Source organism: Haliotis rubra, unplaced genomic scaffold (assembly GCF_003918875.1).
Source record: "Haliotis rubra isolate DU_JTF1 unplaced genomic scaffold, ASM391887v1 Scf44, whole genome shotgun sequence".
NCBI classification, from domain to species: Eukaryota; Metazoa; Mollusca; class Gastropoda; order Lepetellida; family Haliotidae; genus Haliotis; species Haliotis rubra.
The window spans coordinates 2,687,282-2,710,761 of record NW_025767124.1 but is presented as its reverse complement, the minus strand read 5'-3'; the positions used below and the strand labels follow the sequence as shown (position 1 = coordinate 2,710,761).

Genomic DNA, 23,480 nt, shown 5'->3' with positions numbered 1-23,480 from the left:
TCTACCCGTGTCAGAGTGGACTAACAAATTAGGTCTTGAAAACTGGTGGTCAATGAAATGAGCAATGATCAACGTAGTTGGTACAATAACACATACATGTATATCACTGAAATTAGCCAAGTTCACATTTTAACAGTGTATGAAATAAGGCCCGTCCGACCGCCCGAGACGGGTTAGATTTCTGACGGACGGTCTACATTTACAGCTCGCCAGCCCGATGGTCTGGTAAAATGTTTAGATATCATGTTCCATACATTTGAGTAAATTCACCATATCTTTAATTTTATCATTGTAACTAAAATTGAGTTATTCTCTTTGGATTGTCTGCTCTGGTTAAATCCATTTTGGGCTGGTAACATTATGAAGTTACCCACCCACCCCCACCCAACCTGATGTCTGGCTGGGTTTTTGGCTTATTTCATACACTGATTTTAACAACAGATGGCTCTTACAACAAGTATGGGATACCTATTCTGCTTGGAACTCCACAGGTTCTCAGATGTCTTCCTGTTCGAAAATTTACTTGCATTCTCCTGATTCTGATTTCACCTCAACCGCTTTCCTTAAAATGTGTACTCACATCTACAAACAGCATTGCAAAATCCCTCATGAAGATCAAATTGATGTACATTCAACTCAAACAAATTGGCTGCTTCAAAGTACAGATAAGACAATCAAAAACATCAACACATTTTCATGCTTAAGCATTTCATGTCTTAGCAGAAATAATTGCCTATATTGAAAGCTTGTTTTATAGGCATAACGATTGACAGAGGTTTTATGGAGGTAAAAGTCATTACTGGATAACAATGAATATTGACAATAGATCAATACACATTAAGTAGTAAGACAAGAACAGGTTCAAATATTGATTGTAAAGACAAAGATGCACAAAAAGTAAGAACTGTTATGAAGTAATGACAAAATCCTTTAACAATTAACAGGATGGAGGCGGTATTGACCTATTGTCGGAAAACCTTTTGTTCAAGGCTGTAGACTGACAGCTGATTCTGTTGTACTTGGCAAAGGAGACTGATGATGTGTTTACATGACAAGAAAATGCCCATTTAAAAACAAATATACTGTACTTATAACAGAAACAATTCCTGTCATATATCTGCTATTTTGTAAGTATTAAGTCCATGTACATGTAGATTTACCATGGGAGACTTGTGTTTACATAGCAAGAAAATGCCAATTTGAAAAAGAATATCCTCAGTTTTATTGGGGAACCATCATACAAATAATTCCCTCACGTATCTGCTTTTGTAAGTATTAAGTCCATGTACATGTAGATATACCTGTAGTGAGTGAGTGAGTTTAGTTTTTTGCCGTACTCAGCAATATTCCAGCTATATGGCTGCGGTCTGTAACTAATCGAGTCAGGACCAGACAAGCCAGTGATCAACAGCATGAGCATCGATCTGCGCAATTGGGAACCGATGACATGTGTCACCCAAGTCAGCGAGCCTGACCACCTGATCCTGTTAGTCGCCTTTTACGACAAGCATGGGTTGCTGAAAATCAATTCTAATCCGGACCTTCATGGGTCAGATATACCTGTAAGTTACAGATGGATTAAACTGTGTTTAACATAACTTGGAACCAAACTTGCACCAGTTAGAACATGCAAGAAGATAAATCAGCCAAACTTAACAAAATGTGAAGAAAAGATAAAAGAAAAGGTGCACATTGCAACAACTGTTAGCAAAACACACACTACACAGATCCCAGACACTGCACTCAACACAAGCATTTTATTGAATATGCCATATACATTTATACAAGTAGGAAGCACCCATTACTGCCTTGGCAGCCATAAATCAATATCATTAAATACCACACAATCTACACAATTCTATATGTCTGTGGGTAGTACCTTTTGACACAATTTCAATCTCAAATATTTTAGAATCTCTGACAATTTGTATAAGAAGGCACCATAAGTTTGAAATTAAGATTTAGTGTATTTCTTTTGATCAGGTTCATAACTCTCACTAGTAAATATAAAAAAGTGAACATAATGAAACTTGATTCCGAAATGGCATAGATTCTTAGGCACTGCTCACATTGAGGTGAGAAATCAACATTAAGATAGAGTGAGATTGCACTCGTTCTGTGTGCTCCACTCACACACAGTATACCGACTAGTTGTTTTATCTCTTATCAAGTCAGTTTAACAACAAATACCATCTTTTAATTTACCTTGGTACGACAGGTATCCACTAAACCATAGAGGCGGTCACATCATGGGGTTATATCCATGTAACAGTACTTTAGCTATATTATGATATCTCATGGAGTAGAGTGAAGCAGGTTCTAGATGTTCACCACTGTGTTGGAGAAAACTTTAGAGAATCATAACTTGGTAAATGTGGGATCTCTGATCACCAGATCCTGGCAAGACTAAGGGATGTTACTCTACACTTGTCAGCAAAACACCCCCGAATGTTGCTTACTGAGCATATCTTTTCACACTTGAAATAAGAAAACTTGGAAAAATAAATTATAATCCACATCATATATACATTGTCATATCACCTCTGTCAAATGTGAAATTGTGCATCTGTAGATAAACGGCATAAGTCCCTGATAAAATAACACAATTTTATGTTGAGAACAATTCAATAGCAAGACAAGTAATTCATCTGGACTCGTTCATGATACAACACAGTCACTGGCATCCATCCCAGACTGGGAAATTAGCATAAAGTTTGTTGTGTTAAACCTGGGCCTCCTGTATATCAACTACGTCTCCAGACATCCCCAACAATAACAACTAGAACAACAACATATAACCATGTAGTTTCTACATGCTGTAAGTTGTGATGCACAGATTCACTGAGAAACAATGTAAGTCTTTCATAAATCAATAAAATTGATAACATGAAAATGTGAAGGAAAGAAAAAGATACACTTTGAGACTGGCTGAAACAGATGATGAGCAAATGGGCTTTTACACCACAGCAGCAATATTTCAGCCCTATCACAGTGGCCAGTATGTGAAACAGCCGTTGACCGAGAGATTCACGTGCTATGGCAACACATAGCCAGAGGAGCTTGGCTTATGATAAACTATCTTGCTGCCATAATCTACAATTTCAATACAATCTGATGATTCCTTTCTGTGTGAAGACGGACTATCCATGAGGTCACATCATGCAATTGTTCAGTCAGAAATTCAGCACTGAGGTACAAACAAGAATCATGGAGAGCAGTGCCATGGCTAGTGCAAAACCTTTGGAGAATGTGTGTATGGGAGTTCTTTCATAAGATCTACGAATCAAGATGGTTATGAAAGATTCTAATTTGTCTTGCAAAGCTGACATCTGATGGCTCAAGAATCCATGTATTTCTCCACATAGACTGGGTAGGGAAACTTTGCACATGACTCTAATGCAACCTTCTATAGATAGTTTCTTCACACAGCAAGGTATGAAACTGGCGATTTTAATGAGTTAATCATAGGCTCATTCCTGCATGTGTTGTCAAAGTCACACAGACAGGACAGACAGCACCAGACTATATGCGCATCATACGCTAAATGCCCCCCAATCACTAAATGCAGCGGTTTCAGCAACAAAAACAATTCTGACTAATATTCAGTTCTTTGATGACTTCATTGTGAACAACTGAACAATGCACATTTCTGTTCATTCCACAGCAATCTTCCAGTCTTCGTGGGTAAACCTCATAGCAAAATACAGTTGATGTGCAGAGAACTGTCGACTCAGTGGCATGCCCAGCATAGGTGTCGCTGAGAAACCAGCAGCACCACCTGGCGGCACTTCAGCCTTCCAATCAAATGTCACCTCTTTGTCATTAGTCTCTACACTTACTCGCACTTTCCCGTTCGGTAGAGGCTCTGTCTTAATGGTGAGCACAGACCCTTTGATTATTGGGGACAGCTTTGTCTTCATCTCTTGGCCATCAACATACACTTTACCTACAAGATACAAGGGCATACAGAGAGTTTCTAGTGGGACACATTCATCAACATACTTTACCTACAAAATACAAGGGCATGCAGACTTCCTACTGGGGAAAAGCAAAGATAGTTTGACATAAATTACAATTAATAATTACACAACTCGGTAAGTCTGACATGAATGTTATGTAATCAGAGTTTTGCTGTTCATTCAGTACGTCAGGTTTTTGCTTCAATCCTAAAACATGCACAGTGGGGCAGCCTGACTCACCTCCTGTATCTACAAAAACAGCTCCTGTCCGTCGAAGAGTATCTGTGTGGTCATCCATCCACGATACTCCAACACCATCATCAAATGATTTTTCTCCGGCGTCCAAAATCCTAAATGAGATCTGTTCCCCTGATGATATGCTTGGAACGCCTGAGTAGAGAACAGATCCCAACGACCCGCTGACACGAGTCGCTGTCTTGTCTTCATTACTAGTGCAATAAGCCTCACTTTCACTGTGCCATTCTGGGGAGGAAACAAGAATCAGTTCAAATCAGAGCTATATTCACCTCTTTTAAAATCCAGTTTAAGAAGTGTTTTCAAGTACTTAACAAATATGAGCAGCTCTTCACCACCATTTTCAGAAGGACACAAAATCATTACATATCATGCATTTCCAGTGTGATGTCATTGCTTTTGTTTCCTGAAATGATTGATTGTTGTTTAAAGCCACACTCGGCAATATTCTAGCTATATGGCAACGGGCTGTAAATAATCGAGTCTAGACCAGACAATCCAGTGATCAACAGCATGAGCATCGATCTATGCAATTGGAGTACGATGATATGTGTCATCCAAGTCAGCGAGCCTGACACTGGATCCCGGTAGTTACCTCTTACAATAAGCATGGGTTACTGAAGACCAATTCTAACCTGGATCTTCACAGGCTTGTTTGTTGAAATACTAGGTACTACTATATACCTTCAAAAAGAATTCTAACTGCACCTTCCACTGAATGATTTTATAAAAACTCATTTCTAATGAAGTATGTAATTTTTCAAGTAAACTTGATATTTTTATACTTATCCTGACTCATGATCTTTTGCTTATCTCCCTTTTCCTTGCGAATGGTAGTGGAACACTTGAATCTCTTGAACTTCCCGAAGTGGAAGTAAAAATACACTCACCCACGAGTTACCTCCCTTTTCCCGCGTAAACAGTCATGTGACCAGCCTTACTCTCTCCTGATTTTTCTGCCCAAGCACTTGGATCTGCTGTGCCATCTGAAGTGTTTCGTGCGGGGAGGTTGGGAGGGCTTCTTGTCATGAGTCAGGATAAGTATAAATATATCAATTTTACTTGAAAAATTACATATTTTTTCTTATCCTGACTCATGATCTTTTGCTTATAGAATCTGACGGATTGGTGTTGGGTCAAGCCACTTCGTGGATTCATCAGCTGTCCTTACTTCCATCTTAAGACAAGTTGAATCATCTTGATTCATATGGCTTAAGATATACTAGTATCTTCTTTTTACTAGATATGATAAGATCTTTATCATAAATGAGTTGCAACCCCTTCATGTACAGGTAAGATTTTTACCCATACAGGATCTTTAATCACTCATGCTAGCCTGTCATAGACTGTGCGCATGGACTTTCAAACTAATACTTTTCCTTAGTTAAAGTTATCAACAAGTCAACGTGATAAAGGGTGAGATTTTCCAACCCAGCGCCTTTGAGGAACCGTTAGTTGCTGTGCTACAACGAGAGGCCAAATTGGTGAATGCCTGAGACATCTTCAGTGGCTAGGTCTCGGAGGTAGTGGTTGGCAAACACCATATCCAACTTCCAAAAGCAGCCCTCCATAATTGCTGATATAGAGCAATTTGCGTGCAGTGCCGATGTTGACGCCAGTGCTCTGACTTCGTGTGGGTTGGAAGCTCTAGGAGGTTCTAGTCCTTCTGCTTTATAGGCTCTCATCCCGAACGATATCGTCGTTCTTGAGACTTCTGCTGATGTCTCTGTTGATAATGGGATGAACAGGCACTTGAATTTTTCTTTCCTTGTCTTAGTCTTTTGAAGATATCTCTTCAGGGCTCTGACCGGACACAAGGATAGGTCCTCTATATCCTCTGGTCCAAGGATTGTAGCTAGAGCTGGTACATGGAACTGTCTATCTGGCTGACCAGGTAGTTGGTTCTTGGCAATGAAGTCCCATCTAAGTCCTAGATGAACTGCAGCATGTTGCCCCGTGTCGAATCTGGTTCGACCAAAGTCCAGCGCATGTATCTCTGATATCCGAGCTGCCGTGGCTAGCGCAAGCAGGAACAGAGTCTTCTATGTCAGCAGCTCGAAGGTAGTATGGTCTTGAGGTTCGTAGACATCACTTGTAAGATGACGTAGAAATACATTCAGATCCCAGGCCGGAGCTCTGAACTTCTTTTGCTGGTCCTCCAGTTTAAAAGATCTCAGCAGAGCAAGTAATTCTGGTACTTCGTCAACTTGATGCCTGTTTTCATGGTAATTACTGTACTGATGGCAGCGAGGTATGTAGATAATGTCGAACCTTTCAGATGTCTAGTCTGTCTAAGATGACACAGGTATTCCGCAACTTGTGGATGAGTAGCTTTCATAGCAATAAAGCCTTTCCGCCTTGCATAAGTCTCAAACTTCAGCCACTTGTCATCATACAGGTTATGAGTAGAGTAGAGTACGCTAGCGTTACTGCCATGGCTGCCCTGGCGGAGTATCCTCTTTTCTTCAAACATGTTTTGATACGGTCCACACGTATAGCTGGAACAGTGATGGGTTCCCGTGGACTTGCTTGGTGTGCGGATGTATGAGTAGGTTCGGCCAATCTGGTAACTTGATTGTTGGACTTCTGAGATCTTCTATTAGGTCTAGGAACCATACTCTCGCTGGCCAGTATGGCGCGACCAAGTCAGTTGTAGCGCCTGTGTCTGTTTGATCTTCAACAGTACTTTCGGTAGTAATATCAGGGGCGGAAACTTGTAAGCATTTAGTCCTTCCAAAATATGCTCAGTACATCTGTTGCCCAGGCCTGAGGATCTGGAACTGGTGAGACAAACGTCTGTAGTTGTATGTTGAACCTCGTGGCAAACAGGTCTATGCAAGGGGATCCTATTTCCCTTATGATGAGCCGAAATGCTTCTGGATGGAGCATCCATTCCGTAGGTGACGGGTACAGTGGTCGGGAGAGAGTGTCTGCAAGCACGTTCTTGGCTCTGGGTATGTGACACGCCTTTATCCAGATGTTTGCCTCCTCCATGATGTCAGACAGCTAGAATGTGAGCTGTAGTAGGCTTGGTGATCTTGTAGATCCTTGCCGATTTATGGAGAATACCACTGTAGAGTTGTCCGTGTGGACCATCAGCATTCTGTTGATCAGCGAGCTCGACATAGTTGTAAGGCGTTAATCACAGCTTTCATCTCCAGCAGATTGATGTGATGATGCTGCTCTGTTTAGGACCACTTCCTTCCACTTCAACTTGATTGTTGAGATGTGCACTCCAACCTTGTCGAAGGCCGGCTCTTGTAAAGAGGTCCCTCTGCAGACGTTCGACCTGTGGGTCCACCAAAGTAGGTACCTCTTGAGATTGTCTGGCAGCAGGATAGGGTCGACGCTGTCCAGATGTTTTGTCAGGAACCGTTGCAGCGGCCTTAGTTGTAACCTTCCTGTGCGAGTCAAGTCCTGCGCCGAGGTTAGTAGACCCGGTAGACATTGCCATGTTCGTAGTGTAAACGGAGAGATGACTGCTTGTGGAATCATGGCTTGTATCTTGACCCAATGATCTTCTGGGACCACAATTCGATTCTGTGTTGTGATAATTCTTATCCCAGCAATTGAAGATCTTGTTTTGATTCTAATGCCAACTACATCAGGTTCACTAGCCATCCTAGTTGCGTGAGCAACTGAATTGTGAAGTTCAGCTGCTGTCTGAGTTGATTGGCACTTTGAAGAACCTGTATGCCGTCATCCAGATAACCGGCTCTGCGTAGACCTCGATGCTGCAGATAGGTGCCGATAGGCTTGGTTATTCGTATGATGATCATAGAGCCGACGATATTCCAAACTGTAGGACGTTCCATTGGAAGTGCTAACCTCTGATTGCAGTGATGATACATCATTCTTCCCCTTATATGCGCAGGCGATCTGTGTTGATCAGCATACACCGAAGCGTTGTCTATTTATAGCAAGGCTGGCTCCAGTGTAGCATCGCAGGGGACAGGTACTCATACTGACTTTTATCAGTGACAACTTCCAAAATAAACATTGTTTATCCTGCTGTAAAAGCTAGACATCTATTAGATTCCCATGATGATAACAGGCCGTAGTTGTATACTGTTTCCAAGGCTGACGATGAAGTATTCCCCCATACCATGGGTTTGTTTACAAATCAGAAAACATGCTGGAGCCTGCTCTGTCAGTGGGAGGCGTTGTCTGAGGTGGACCAATCAGCTTCCAAGCATGACGTCACCAGTGTTGTAGCAAGTTGGCCTCGATAAAATCTGATGCAATTAGTTCGTTGAGTAAAAGCGTGCGTAATTCTACGCCGCTCATATAAACCTCTTGAATAAGGGTTGCTCCAAGTGTAAAATCTTGTTCAGTGATATAAATCACGTATTCACATTATGGATAATATAAGCCAGCATGACGATGGAGGCTGTCAAGCCCTATGTCTGTATGGATCTTGAAGAAATACCAATGTTGAATCTAGTTGATAGGATATAAAATCCTAATCCCCTCTCATAATTTCACCCAGATCAAGTTCTGCGTTGATTGAAGCTGCTGCGGTGTAGAAGAAACGCTGATGAGTTGTGTGCCTCAACTTCACTCTGTTGAGAAGTTGGTGGTAGTTCATCAAACAGCTGGCCTGCTGTGACCATTGCAGGAGACGATCTAGCAGTCGTGGAAGTTGATTGAGTCACCGATCTGGTAGGTACTTCGGGTAGAAGTAACGGGGGATCATAAAAAAACACGTCTACTTCATGCGGAGGTACTATCTCTTCGTTGAAGGATTTCTTCTGCGTTGACTAACTAGGCTGCGTAGATTTACCCTCCGATCTGGAAACAGATGCTTTCTTCTGCAACGTTGAAGAAGACGACCTAAATACAAAGGATATAATGCCGTATACAGGACTCCAGTGCTCGCCCAACCATCCACTTGGGCGAAAAGGGATACAGTGACAAGTATGGCTGGTCACATGACTGTTTACGCGGGAAAAGGGAGGTAACTCACGGGTGAGTGTATTTTTACGTCCGCTTCGGGAACTTCAAGGGATTCGCAAGGAAAAGGGAGATAAGCAAAAGATCATGAGTCAGGATAAGAAAATATATAATATTTTTACATTTATGAAACAAACAATTAGTTGGACATGATACAAATGACATGGCACTAAATCCTAAGAAAATTAGTTTTAGTTTTAAGCAGTTTTTAAGCAATATTCCAGCAATATCATGGCGTTGGACACCAGGTATGGGCTTCACACATTGTACCCATGTGGGACATCAAACCCGGGTCTTCAGCGTGACGAGCGAAAGCTTTAACCACTAGGCTACCCCACTGCCCCTAATAAAGGAGAAACATGTAGGTTGAAACACACCAAGCATCACTCAGCAAGAGAGGTTTACATACGGTAATGTGGTATAGTAGTAGCAGCTGTGGTGGGCAGGCTCCAGGCACTCCAGTCAGACTTGGGGGCTGCTCGACCACATACTCGGAATGAATATATTTTATTGGTGGAGAGATGTTTCACAATTGTTTGTGTATCGCTGCCGGTGTAACTTGTATGCCAGAGAGCATTGGCATCATCATTAAACTTTATATTGCCATATGCATGTTGGAGCCAGAATTCAGTGACATCAACTTCATCATCAACCTGAGGAAAAAGAGATGTTTATTAATCCTCTCTGAAAACACAAAGAGATGCTACTTTTATCAAACTCCAATGGTACAGCTGATGATAGGATCATGATGTACCTGATTATGTTAACTTCTTTGACATTACTGGTTATGCTGCTATACAAGAAAAAGCATTGAGGTTTTGCTCTACAAATTGGGTCTTAGCATTATCACTCATGTTTATCTTAAGGTGAACTCAGTTGAGACAGGGGCCAGTCCTTGTTTTATTCCCTAAATCCTGAGAGCCATAAAGGTTTAGGGAAACAAAAAAGTGTCATCTTTTAACCTCTTGGTGTGACACGACCATGGATGAAAGAAAACCTCTTCTGCTCTCCGGACAGATGCTCTATCCACCAGACCAAGGAGACAGCACTTTATGATAAAATATAGGTGTTAACTCAACTTCCCTTGAGCTTGACATCACTGCTTTTTCAGTATGTTCTCTGCTACTTTTTACTCCATATAAACATCTCATCACACTAACATCTGTGATATACATATTGCCTTTACTGGTACACATCACCATACTCACCTCACTCCAATTTACAATCAGTCCTCCTGGACGTTCTATCAAGTCTGTGATCTGAACAGGAGCTGATGCAGTTACTTTGCCCTCCTTCCGAACCATACCACATATCTTCTCCCTCAAAGGCCCTCTCAGTTCTACTGTAATATCAGGGACAGCTGATCGACACGGAATTTCTGGCAGGCTGAAATATATTCATGGCTTGAGAAATGTCGTACTTCTTCTACAGCTGCAGGATCAGCTCGTATACTCTCAGGAGTGTGGAACATGTCCTTGTCATGCATGGTTATTTCAACGAAAATGTAATTTTTTGAGTAAAATTGATATTTTATACTTATCCTGACTCATGCTCTTTTTGCTTGTCTCCTTCCTCTTGCGAACATAGTGGAACACTTGTATCTCCCTAATTGAAGTTCCCTTCAATGTAAAATCACTAATTAGTACACCACGAGTTACCTCCCTTCCACAAGCGCGGGAACGAGGGCGCCACCTCTACCCATGTGCCTCACTCTCTCCTCATATACTGAGCCCAACATTTGAATTTACAGGAAATCCAAAGTGTTATTTGGGGAGGATGGGAGGGGCTGACCTCATGAGTCAGGATAAGTATAAAATATCAATTTTACTCAAAAATTACATATTTTTCCTTATCCTGACTCATGCTCTGCTTGTAGAATCCAACAGAGCGGAGGTGGGAATATATAATACTTTGGATTTTAATAATTAGTGATTTGAACTGTGATGATTGTAATAACCCTATGGGAACTTCATAAAGGCATTGAACTGATGAATTCCTGCTGCCAGCTTATCAGCTGCCATATAGAGGTTATTACAATGTACTTATTATGATAAGTATATATAATATTAATACAATGCTTAAGACTAATAGACTTAAGCTTGTTAATATGCTAGTATAAACTCCTTAGAGTTTGTTAGCTAAAATACTTTAAGATATAAACATAGCACTAAGCTTAAAATATGATTAATTTTAAGCTAATTATATAATAACAAACCTCTTTAGGGTTTGTTAGTTAAAATATTTATATGATATAGACAGTGCTGAGCTTAAGATATGAATAAGCTTAGCTATATATATAACAACAAACTTTGTAGAGTTTGTTAGCTAATACATTTTACAATATGAGTATAGTACTGTGCTTAAGATATAATTGCTTAAGCTACATATATAATAGCCAAACTTAGTATAGTTTGTTAGCTAATATATTTTACAATATGAGTATAGTACTGTGCTTAAGATATAATTAACTTAAGCTACATATATAATAGCCAAACTTAGTAAAGTTTGTTAGCTAATATATTTTACAATATGAGTATAGTACTGTGCTTAAGATATAATTAACTTAAGCTACATATACAATAGCCAAAAACTCTGTAGAGCTTATTAGCTAATAGATTTATAATGTAACCATAGTACTAAGCTTAAGATATGATTAGACTTAAGCTAAATGTATATAGCAAAAACTCCTTAGAGTTTATTAACTAATATACTTTTATGTTATAAACATAGTACTGAGCTTAAGATATGATTAAACTTAAGCTATATATATATAATAGTAAAACTCCGTAGAGTTTGATAGCTAATACATTTTATTATGTTGATTTAGACCTAGTATTGAGCTTAAGATATGAAGTAAACCTTAAGCTAAATATATAATAGCAAAAACCTTTTAGAGTTTTAATAGCTAATATACTTATATGGTATCAACATAGTATTGAGCTTAAGATATGAAGAAACCTTAAGCTACATATGTATAGCAAAAACTCCAGTAGAGTTTGTTAGCTAATACATGATATAATGTAACCATAAAGCTTAAAATATGATGAAAACTTAAGCCCAATATATAATAGCAAAAACTCTTTTAGAGTTTTGATAGCTAATATACCTATATGCTATAAACATAGTACTAAGCTTAAGATATGAATAAGCTTAAGTTACATATATAATAGCAAAAACTCCATAGAGTTTGTTAGCTAATACATGTTATAATGTAACCATATTGCTTAAGATATGATGAAACTTAAGCCAAATAGCAAAAGCTCTTTAGAATTTGTTAGCTAATATAGTTATATGATATAAACATAGTACTGAGCTTAAGATATGAATGAGCTTAAGCTACCTATATAATAGCAAAACTCCGTAGAGTTTGTTAGCTAATGTATTTTACAATATGAGTATAGTACTATGCTTAAAATATACTTGACTTAAGCTCATTATATAATAGCCAAAAAACTCTGTAGAGTTTGTTAGCTAATGCATTTATCATGTAACCACTGTGATGATAAAAAAGCGAGCTTAAGCAAATTATATATAGCATGAAGCTATTTAGTACTGTTATAAGATAAGTAAAATCTGTAAGATTGACTTATCTTCTCGAGAACTGTCAACTGTTGTGCAAGGACCATGGGATCAAATTGGTGGATACCTGAGATGTCCTCGGTGGTGATATCTCTCAGATAATGGTTGGCAACCACCATATCGGATCTACAGTAATAAACCCTCCATTATTTCAAATAACATTTGTGTAGATGAAATTGTAGAAGTTAAGCTCTAATATCAAAGAGTATTAAAGCTCATGGAGGGTGGGATTAGGTCCATCTGTCTTGTATGCCGCGTAGTATGACAGTTCTGATCCAAGCGGAGATATAGTACATTGAGACTACACTCTCGTAAGTTGATGATAGAGGAAAAAATCTGTTGTATTTTTTCTTCCTGTTTGGTTTGGTGGAGATAAATTTACAGTGCTCTTGCTGGCCAGCGTGATAGCATCATCATTATCATGGAGTCCAAGTATGTCATCCAGGCATGTTCATAAACCTCACTTGTGAGGTGTTGTAGCACTATATTCATATCCCCAAGTTGAGTGCGTGAAACTTCCGTTTATTCTCCAAACAGAAACTTAGTAGGTTTACTAACCATCTAGTTGTGTTAGTAGCTTGATGATGAAATTCAGGTGTAGTCTGAAGCGCTGTGGATTCGATCCACTTGTATCCACGTCGTCTAGGTAAATCGTTGCGATGTCCTTGGCGATGTATGTACTAACCGGGGAGTTTGTGTCCTCGATGAACTTTATGTAAAATCGCCTGACTGCTGTGCCCTTGTCTAAACTTGACAGGGGAGGTCTCTAACCTGAAGAAAGCAGCCTAATCCTGAAGGTTCAGGTTAACTGGGCTGTAAGGAGGCTTGCTCGTTCATTGATATAAAGTTGTCACTTGCAACCTATGTCTTGAACTGTGAACTATGCTTTCGACCTCTGTGTAGAGGCGTTGTTCATCGAGGGTCCAATCAGAATAAGGCATTTTGATTCTGTAGAGTACCAGCTGTGATGTCACGGTGTAGCAGGAAAAGGAACCTTGTATAATATAGTGCGTCGTTGATATTAGAACAATCGTCGGTCTTCATCGTAACTTCGAAGTTACCCAGTGATACGTGTTTTGAGGATTAATGGTAAAGCGAAAGCTCGGTAAAAAATACCTCGCTCTGTAATATTAATGCTGGGTAGGTTATTTTCCTGGCTGTCGTGAAAGTGCTTCAGTTTTGAATATAATTCCGACTTCTTTATATATAAAGGTACAATAACTTGTAAGTTGTCAGCTTGTAGACTGTATACATGAATGTATCGTCATAATTGTAGAATTAAAGCTGAATTTGTTGTACATATTTCTTCTCAGAAATGTTGGCGATTATGAGTTATACTTTCGCTGTAACAAGGCTGCTGTTCAATTTCGATATTGAATTGTCTGCAGATATCGTAATGGTCGCATGTAGATAATCGTATCGTCGTCGGGATTGCATATACTAGCAATTTATCACGGAATAGTTGATTTCTGTGAAGATCTATGAAGCGTCGTTGACAAATTAATACAGCGGCGTTCTGTGTTGTAAATAGCCTGTGCAATTGTCTTGGCGTAGGCTTATAGGCGGCATCTGGCATACAGTTGATAGACAACTTATGCGATGTCTTGAACGGACTGAGGAGTAGCTATATATGGCGAGTGGCTAGTATATGGAGACCTTGGAGGAGACTTCCTCGGTGAGCGCCGGAGACTTCCGCGAAGCTCGAAGTATCCCTTCTAGATCTACTGGTGAAGTAGACTTGGAGCCACTTATCCTTAGCGACCTTAGCGAAGGTATCGAATCAAAGTCCGATTAGAATATATATATATATATATATAAAAGCTTGCTTCGCGAATGGCCTCTGTGTTTAACAGGATGTGGGGTCGTGGCGCTTCTCCTCAGCGGCGTCCCTTGTAGCTGGTGAGGCTCTAGCTCCTTAGCGGAGGCTGACCTGGGACTTGCTGGTTCTGCATAAGTAGGGCGAGTGGATCATCTTATCATTTTCAGAAGTGGAGTGTTACGAAATCTGGCGATAAGTGTCTCAATGATCGTTCTAGATCTATTTAGGCCAAGCGAACATACGTCTCGTCATGGATTCAACTGAACCAATTTACGATTGTAGTTCTTATTGTTGATATCGATGATCAACTTGTAGTTTTCATCGATGTCTTAAGCATTGAAGAAGGTCCATGTTGTGCGTGGAAAACTTCTAGGCGTGAAAGTTCGGCAATTATGGTGTCTGAACTTTTGTGGCTTTATGGGATGCTATGTCTAGATTCTGTGCTACCGCAGCAATCGATTCGATCGGAGGTAGGGTGATAGCATCTGCGTCGTCTTCCTTCATCAGGTATGTCTGCGTGTTACTGCCACTCTAGGAAGGTGATGTAGACTTGTGTGCAGACTTGTGTGGTAACCTGTGAGGCGATCGATGTGGTGATGTCTGAGGAGATCGGAGACTATTGACAGCCCAGCGAAGCTCTTGAGTAGTCCCTTGACTCTGTTAAATGGCGATCTATATTGGGGTGTCCTTCGAGTGCCTTCGCGAATGCCTTTGAGCGCCTTCCTGACGCACGCCAGCGAAGCTTCCTCGCGTTGATTGCTGGGGAGCGGCGATTTGAGCTTGAAGGCTTCCGTGAGGTCTGGTGGCTGAGTCTGCATCTAAGGATGAAGCGAGGAATGTGATGATCTATCCCGCCAGCGAAGGCCTTAGCGAAGGCTGTACATCTGGGTCCGCCGTCAAGGTGGTCTGCGACTTCGCCAGCGAAGGCTGCATCGTCTTGGCTGCTACGTTGACTGGAGGTGCCTCTAGAGTGTTGTCTAAGTTGGAGCCAGCGAAGGGCTCGTACTCTGGAGCTGGCTGCTTCTCCAGTTTGTAGTGACCCTCCATCACGACCATGATTTGCCATAGTAGCTTCGTCTGGGATGGTCTGCGGCGAAGTAGTCGGTGCCATCTCTCGCTGTTAGTGGTGGGGCCCTCAGGTAAGTCGTCTGACATCAGTGTAGAGACATCAGGCTGCATGGCGATCTCTGCTGATGTCATTGTAGCTGTCATCACCGGTCGCTACTTGTCTCATCGTCGGGGATGATGATCGGCTGATCATCGTAGAGGCCAAGTTCAGCGGCTGGAACAATCTCGGTTGAAAGTCCTAGTAGACCCGTTGAATTCCCCTCAGAGGTCGGCGCTGCCCTGGGGGTGCGAAGTCTCGTTGAGTGTTAGTAGCGGGACCCTCAGGAAGATCATCGAATGTTGATCTGCGCTGACATCACTGTTGCCGACATCAGTCATTCTTTGATGTACATCAGGAATGATGATCGGCTGATCATCATACAGGCCCAAATCTGCGATGAGAACAATCTCGGCTGAGAAAGTTCTAGTAGACTTCGTTGAATACCCCTCAGTGCGGCGAAGGGATGTCTGGGGAAGCAGGGCGGCTTCTTGAGGCGGCGGACTACGTCCCACGCCTCTCCACCATTCTAGCGGAAAACCAGGCGGGAGGGTCGACCAACAGCAGTAGACTGGCGAGGGTTCAGGTGTATCAGTCATGCTAGACTCTGCATCGTGACCTATCTGCTCGCGGCGTCTCAAAGCGCCAAAGTAATTATTTATTAAAGGTAGAATTGGATAAATTAGTATCGCAACTGCAAGCGTGAATCACATGAAACATGGCGCCCAGTACAGCTAGGGCATATTAAATGCGGATCAGCAGCAGAATAAAAAGCGTAATGTGCAACAGTACAGAATTTTTATCAGCGTAATCCACTGCAACAGCCGCGGCGTCCGTGCATAAACAGTAGAAACGCGACTAAATATCAATATATAATTGTTGAAAGATACTAGCTAAACCTCTATAGATCTCTATACGAGGTAACTAACTAAATATAATCAAAGGATATAGTGTGTCGGGAGACACAGGCGCTCTCAGGTCCAGCTCACTGGGCGAAGAAGGAGAGAGTGAGGCACATGGGTAGAGGTGGCGCCCTCGTTCCCGAGCTTGTGGAAGGGAGGTAACTCGTGGTGTACTAATTAGTGATTTTACATTGAAGGGAACTTCAATTAGGGAGATACAAGTGTTCCACTATGTTCGCAAGAGGAAGGAGACAAGCAAAAAGAGCATGAGTCAGGATAAGGAAAAATAGGGATTCTTCCATTTTCAGAGTAATGATAATTTCTTCCATGTGCCATTAGCAAGGTGAACAGGCTTTTACTAAATTCTTGTACAAATTCAGAATGTACAAGAGCAAGTCAAGTTTTATGCCTTTTCATCAATATTCTAGCAATATACTAGCAATATCAAGGAAAATCAGAAATGGGCTTCACACGTGGGAACTTGAACCCTGGGTCTTCAGAGCAGCGAGCAAGTGCTTTAACCCCAATGCTATCCCACCATCCGGCAATGTACAAGAACTTTGGGCAAGTAAATTCCTGTACAGGCATGAATAACACATACAACTCAGATTCCAGCCACCTCATGATAGCTTGTAAATAATCATGTGTGTCTTATTCACCACTGACTGACTGTTTTCTTAGTTGGCTCTTGTGACGAAATGTGACACAGGGGACCTTCTCAACCTTAGAATCGAAACAGGTTTGAACAAATAAAGATTTATCTATTTGCAATAGTTTTCTCAATACCTTGAAAGTCCTTTAGTGTGGGGATTGTCCTTGAACTTGATAATGCCCTCTAAATTACTCTCAGGGTCATTTTTTAGCAGAAGTGAACCTGAAATGTAGACGATAACCACATTGTTACAATCCTCAGTCAACCCAGGTTTGTCATTTAAAACTAGATATCTTAATGAAAGTAATCCATCTGTGGTTCATATAGTGACAGCATGAGGAACAATCTGTAAAACCAGGTCACATGTTGTAGCCATCCAATCAACATTTAGTTATCTCTTTAGACCAACATAACATCAGGGGATCCTTGGTACCTGAGTCAGGGGTTGGTGCACAAAACATTGACAGATAACTTCAGTATAATTTGCAATACAAGTAAACTTCGGTGAAATTCACAATGTAAATAAATTTTAATTTGTTGGTTGGTTGGTTTAGTTGGTTTGTATTTAACGCCGCACTCGAAAATATCCCAGTTATATGGCACCGGTCTGTATAAAATCAAGTCTTCACAAGACAATCCAGTGATCAACAGCATGAGCATCAATCTACGCAACTTGGATACGATGACATGTGTCAACCAAGTCAGTGAGTCTGACCACCCGATCCAAACACCTCTTACGGACAAGCATGGGTTGCGGAAGACCAATTCTAACCCAGAGTTTCACTGGTTTTATGCATTGTGATTTATTCACAATGCACACAAAATTGGTAAATTAACAAGACACATATAATGATTTGAAAGTCAGAAAGTACATAAATGCCGCAAACTGTTCCCAGAATATTGGTCACCAATCAACATTAACTAGTGAGTGAGTGAGTTGAGTTTTACGCCGCACTCAGCAATATTCCAGCTATACAGCGGCGGTCTGTAAATAATCAAGTCTGGACTAGACCATCCAGTGATCAACAGCATGAGCATCGATCTGCGCAATTAACCCTACCTTCCTCCATGACAGCAGCTGCGTTGTCAATACCCTGCTGTATCATCTCCTCACACTGTCCTAGAGGAGTCATCGCAGTTTCTTCAATACTGTCTATCTCCTGCGTCAGAGTTAACAACCGGGCATCCAACGCTTCATTCAACACAGACTTCAGCTCATCAAAATGAGCTTTTAATTTATTCCTGGAATTATCTGCACTTTGTTGAACCTAGAACAAATCAAGAAAATACAAAAAAACTAACAAACTCAAAGGGACCACTAATTTCACTTCATTTTAAATATATATTTCTTTGCTTCCACATGGGTTACAGCACATATATCATATTATTGTACACATTCTTGATCCTAAAATAAATCTTGTAAGCAGTCTTAATCTTTGTAAAGATCATAGAGGCATATCATAAACATATAATTTACATAAATACCATACTAACAATAATTACATGAAGACTGGTTGATGCTGACAACAGCGTTGCAAACTCCCGCCTGCCAGACCGTCCGGGACGGTCTGTTTTGCGACAGGAGGGTCAGTTTTAAAAAGTTACACGCCCGATGGTCTGGCTGTTAAATCCGTGTAATTTTGTAATGTATATAATGTCTAAAGCCTTGACTGAAACAGATTTAAAAATGTGTGTTATTGTGACAATAACCTGACATTAAACAGTTCCCTCCTCTTATTTACCTTCTTTTTATTTTTCTTAATCCAGAAAATACTGGACTGGCAACTTTCCAACGGTCTGGTAACTTTTGATCCTATTCCTATGTTAACTGCCACGCTTCAGTCAACCATGGGTATCATTCCTCTAGTAGCTTGTAACAACAGGGGGCTAGAGGGGTGGGGTGTTAGAGGGGTGGAGTCCAACCATGACCCCTAAAAGCTCTTTTATAAAGAGATAAACATGAAAAAAGCCATAGAAACATGTGACTGGGAACTTTGTAAAAAAAATAAAATAAAATGAGCCCTTGAAGCACTCCTAAAATACCTCTGCTGCCCTAAAACACATGCATCTTTTGAATCAATATGTTTGCTGGGCAAAAGGAATTTGTGACAAAGAATGAAACACTTCCAACATCATTCATTAGATATCCTTAAAAATCGATCTTCAAGCCACTGGGAGGTTTGAACTGCAGAACATATGTACTACTTCTACCCACTATAATATAAATGAAATCAATAAAAGAATTACTGAGGGAAGATAAATGATTGGTTGAATAAATCAAGTATTCAGTATCAGCTGTAGACAAAAAATATACCGAAAAACAAGTTGAGAAACTCTGCCAAACTAACCTATTTATGGACAGCCTGAAATAGGAAACGCATTTTACATCTACAGTGAGTGAGTATGGTTTTACACAGCTTTTAGCAATATTCCAGCAATATCACATCGGGGGACACCAGAAATGGGTTTCACCTATTGCATCAATGTGGGGAATCAAACCCAAGTCTTCAGTGTGACTAGCAGACACTTTAACCACTAGGATACCCCACAGCCCCTTACATTTACAGGCTGATGACCTGTTTTATGAGGGTGGGACACAGCTACCAACCTGATGTTTCAGCTCTCCGAGGCTTGTAAGCAGCTCTGACAACTGGTAGCGGTGCTGGTGTGCAGAGTCAAGGATCTCCACAACACTGTGAAGCAGCTCACCACTCATCTTGCTGATGCTACACCTGTAAACAATGATGCATGCAAACAGCAAGGACATGCCAGCTGGGTTGGTGAAATGTAATTACGTACTTCTTACTTACTGACAATCTTTTAGATATAATTGAATGATTAATTGACGATGAGTACAGAAAATTAATAGGGGTGGCATCCACTTGAACTTATTTCATATAGACGGAGCTTGGTTTCAGGTGTTTTTTTCAGTTATTTTAAAGCATGTGTATTATGTTGAAGGTACCTGACAAAAGTTAAACAGTGGTATGATTTGATAAACAACAACATCCGGCATTCAACCCATGATCAATTAATCCCAAGGCTAAGGGACTAGGTCTGGATTAACTCATGCTGGGTGAATCTGAGTAGGACATGAGGTACCAACAGAACTAACTCAGACAATATCGACCTGTGGTTTATCATGTGGTATGTTATTTAAAGACAAAAATCCCTGTAATTCCATGGTTACACTACACTAATGTTTGCACTTCTTTCTGACAATGCATACATTCCCTCTGAATTTTACAAGTTTGATTAAAGAAAAGGTATCAGTAAACTTCATTTGGTTGGCTGGTTGTTTACCAGAGCTCCAGATAAGATTTAGGTCATGTGGGTACTGTACCCACTGTATTTTTTTTTGGAGTGGGTATTATGAATGTTGAGTGGGTATTTCATTTTCCGTTACCCACTGCTTTCAAATATGTGCGTATTTCAGTCATTTTACTCAAGTACTATGTCATTGAGTAAGTTTACTGAGCAGGTATGTTCTGCCTTATGTCATATCTAATCAAAACCAACTTAAATATAATGGAAATGATTTCATAAAAATCACTCATCCTATACTAACAGTACAACTTGATAGCAATCGATGTCTTTTTCATTACGCAAGCAATTTTTATAAATATATTCCGTACGCATTTGTTTTAAACTTTTTGCGTATCTAACATTTTAAATGTGTAATTGGTACGCAACAATTATTTTTCAATGCGTAATTGGAAAATTTCTATGCGTACATTACCCGGATACGCAGCTTATCTGGGCCTCTGAGTTTACCACCGCACTCAGCAATATTACAGCTATATTGCTGCAGTCTGTAAATAATCAAGTCTTCACAAGACAATCCAGTGATCAACAGCATGAGCCTTGATCAACACAATTGGGATACAATGACATGTGCCAACCAAGTCAGCGAGTCTGACCACCTGATCCAATTAATCACTTTTTACAACAAGCATGGGTTGCTGAAGACCAATTCTAACCCAGATCTTCATGGGTCAGTAAACTTCAGTGTGTAGTTATATGACAATGTAATAGTAATACACCTGCAGCACTGTTTTACAATGAATTACACTGTCAACCACTGTTCTGAAGGTAGTTTATACATTGCCATATAACAGTTTGCCTGGACAGATTATTTTCTATGTGTAAACAAAATATGTTTCACAATAGCTCCGGTCAAACAAGTTAAACAAACATTTTGTACCAACTCTCAAGACCTATATCTGGGGTACCTGGTTAGAGTTTGGTAATATGTGGAGGGTACGCAGGTAATAAATGTTTACTCATCGTAGCCCTATAAGGTAAGTAACTAGACACATCACATCACATCACTGAGAAATGTCCTGAAAGGAAACACAGTGAAGAGACTGCTTACGTTCACTGTCAAGCCGAAATAAATTTAAGAAAAACTGATACTTCAAGTCCATTTGTCAGTATCCATTTCATTGAGTTCATATGACAAGAACAGACATCATGCAAAATACACCTAAGTTGTAAATTTAGTAGTTCAATGTCCAATTTCCATTACCATGATGAAATTTGAAATTCATTTAAAGTACAGATTATCTTGAGAAGCGCTAAAATAATATCTTCTGACACACCTTTCTGCCATTGACAAGGGAGATAACTCAAAATAACATGTTGCATTCGTGTACAATAAAACCGGCACAGTATGGGGACATGCGTGTTTCTCACGTTTCGAATCGACTGATACAATCTTGTCAAGTATAGTGCATTAAGCATGCAAACAAGGTCAAATTTCTAACAAATGCGTAACGTGTCACTGTAGATCTCCGTAACGAATTTCACAAACTTTTTACAGTTTTTGACATTTTCATCTTTTCGAACTATTTAGCAGTAATTTCTCTGCTAATACGACTGACACTGCTACAAACAAAGACAATGGTTACAAATTTGAATAGCAGTGTGGAATATTACCGGTGTCCTCCACAACCGTCTGAACAACCGAGGGCTGGTTTTCAGTGCATAGGGCCCCAGTGCACTTTCCTGAAGGAAGCCGCCATTGATTGAGATGCTATACCCCTAACAGCTACTATTTCACTAATCATTCCTCTCAGCATAATAGATAACATAACACATAATTTTATACAATCATATTAATTCCACACCAATAACAAGTGAGATTCACCCCAAAGTGATATACTATTCAAAATATTTAAGAAAATAATAAAATTTGAATTATATACTAGACAATGAAGAAATATTATTTATTTAAATTGGGAAATGGGGCCAAACTGTTCTGTTATTTAGTTATTGATTGAGCAACATAATAATATTTTTGCATACCCAAATACTTCTGCAACGGCTAAGATGATATAGCCTTATGGGGCCTTTAATTATCTGTGTCATGGGAATTACTTTGTTAGTATAAAAGATGTTTTATAGTCAAGCTGACTGCATAATATATTACTGGTCAGAATTTTAATTTAGGTTTTCTCAGTGACAGCTGCAGTACTTCCTTTTGCATCTGCTTAAATATCTATTGTAAAAAAACAACAACTTTCATCACGTGAAATAAGAGCAATGTAGAGGTACCTTTCTAAAATACTTTTAACATATCTGATATCATTCTCATGGATATCAGGTCTTATTGCTCACTACACTTTCTTCTTTTAATGGTAGCAAGAACTAAGATTTGATTATAATGAGATTGATCTCACATACCACCTTATTATTCTAAATAATTCTTATAAAGTTATTTTCGGGTATTTTAATTAAATCTTGTTTGAAAATGAGGAAAATATAAAAGAATAATGAATGGTGAGTGAACACTATATTTATACCATTTTGTATGTTAGATATTCCACTGTAATAAGGGATAGATATTTAAAAAATACATGCATATCGTCTAAAATAAGTTTAATTTTAAACGTTGTAAATTGTGGAAAAACAGAGTTTGATATGAATTTCATGGCTAGACCAGCAGAGGTCTGGACGCCATAAATAATTCGCTGTCGGGGAAGCAGTATCGCTCTTTCGTGCTTGTATCCAGTGCACTACTCAATGTTGTTGCACACAAGGCTAACTACTGCTGGCGACAAAGGGTAACCATCGAGTTAGCGCGGTGATCGCGAAAAGGAGATACTCGTTCTTTTGGTAAGTTTACTTTTGCCCTTGTCATGATTTCTTAGACTGGCAGTTAAGAATAGTTATTTCTTTCGTGTTATGTGTCAATAATCCTCAAACTCTTGACACGATATCATCATTGTCAAACGTCGATCTTGATGAGAGCACT

The 23,480-nt window shown here is 40.0% G+C and overlaps 1 protein-coding gene across 1 annotated transcript; it reads right to left on the bottom strand.

Annotated features, from left to right (window-relative positions):
* Positions 1–1,743: 1,743 nt before the first annotated feature.
* On the bottom strand, positions 1,744–22,266 carry LOC124289387 (cytokine receptor-like factor 3). The gene is made up of 8 exons (XM_046726008.1): positions 22,163–22,266; positions 19,833–19,956; positions 18,285–18,492; positions 17,359–17,446; positions 10,376–10,553; positions 9,577–9,820; positions 4,200–4,442; positions 1,744–3,946 (listed from the first exon to the last, which is right to left on the bottom strand). Exons 2-8 carry the CDS (start codon positions 19,938–19,940, stop codon positions 3,654–3,656), a joined length of 1,362 nt encoding a protein of 453 aa, XP_046581964.1. The 5' UTR covers positions 19,941–19,956; positions 22,163–22,266; the 3' UTR covers positions 1,744–3,653.
* Positions 22,267–23,480: the final 1,214 nt, after the last annotated feature.

What these genes read in the sequence shown, in the direction of transcription:
- LOC124289387 (XM_046726008.1), bottom strand. Translation starts at nt 19,940, where the DNA reads ATGAGTGGTGAGCTGCTTCACAGTGTTGTGGAGATCCTTGACTCTGCA. An exon ending in CACACTAAAGGACTTTCAAG is followed by an intron (nt 10,554 to 17,358) that starts GTATTGAGAAAA and finishes AATATATTTCAG; the next exon opens with CCTGCCAGAAATTCCGTGTC. An exon ending in TACTACTATACCACATTACC is followed by an intron (nt 4,443 to 9,576) that starts GTATGTAAACCT and finishes TTTCCTCCCCAG; the next exon opens with AATGGCACAGTGAAAGTGAG.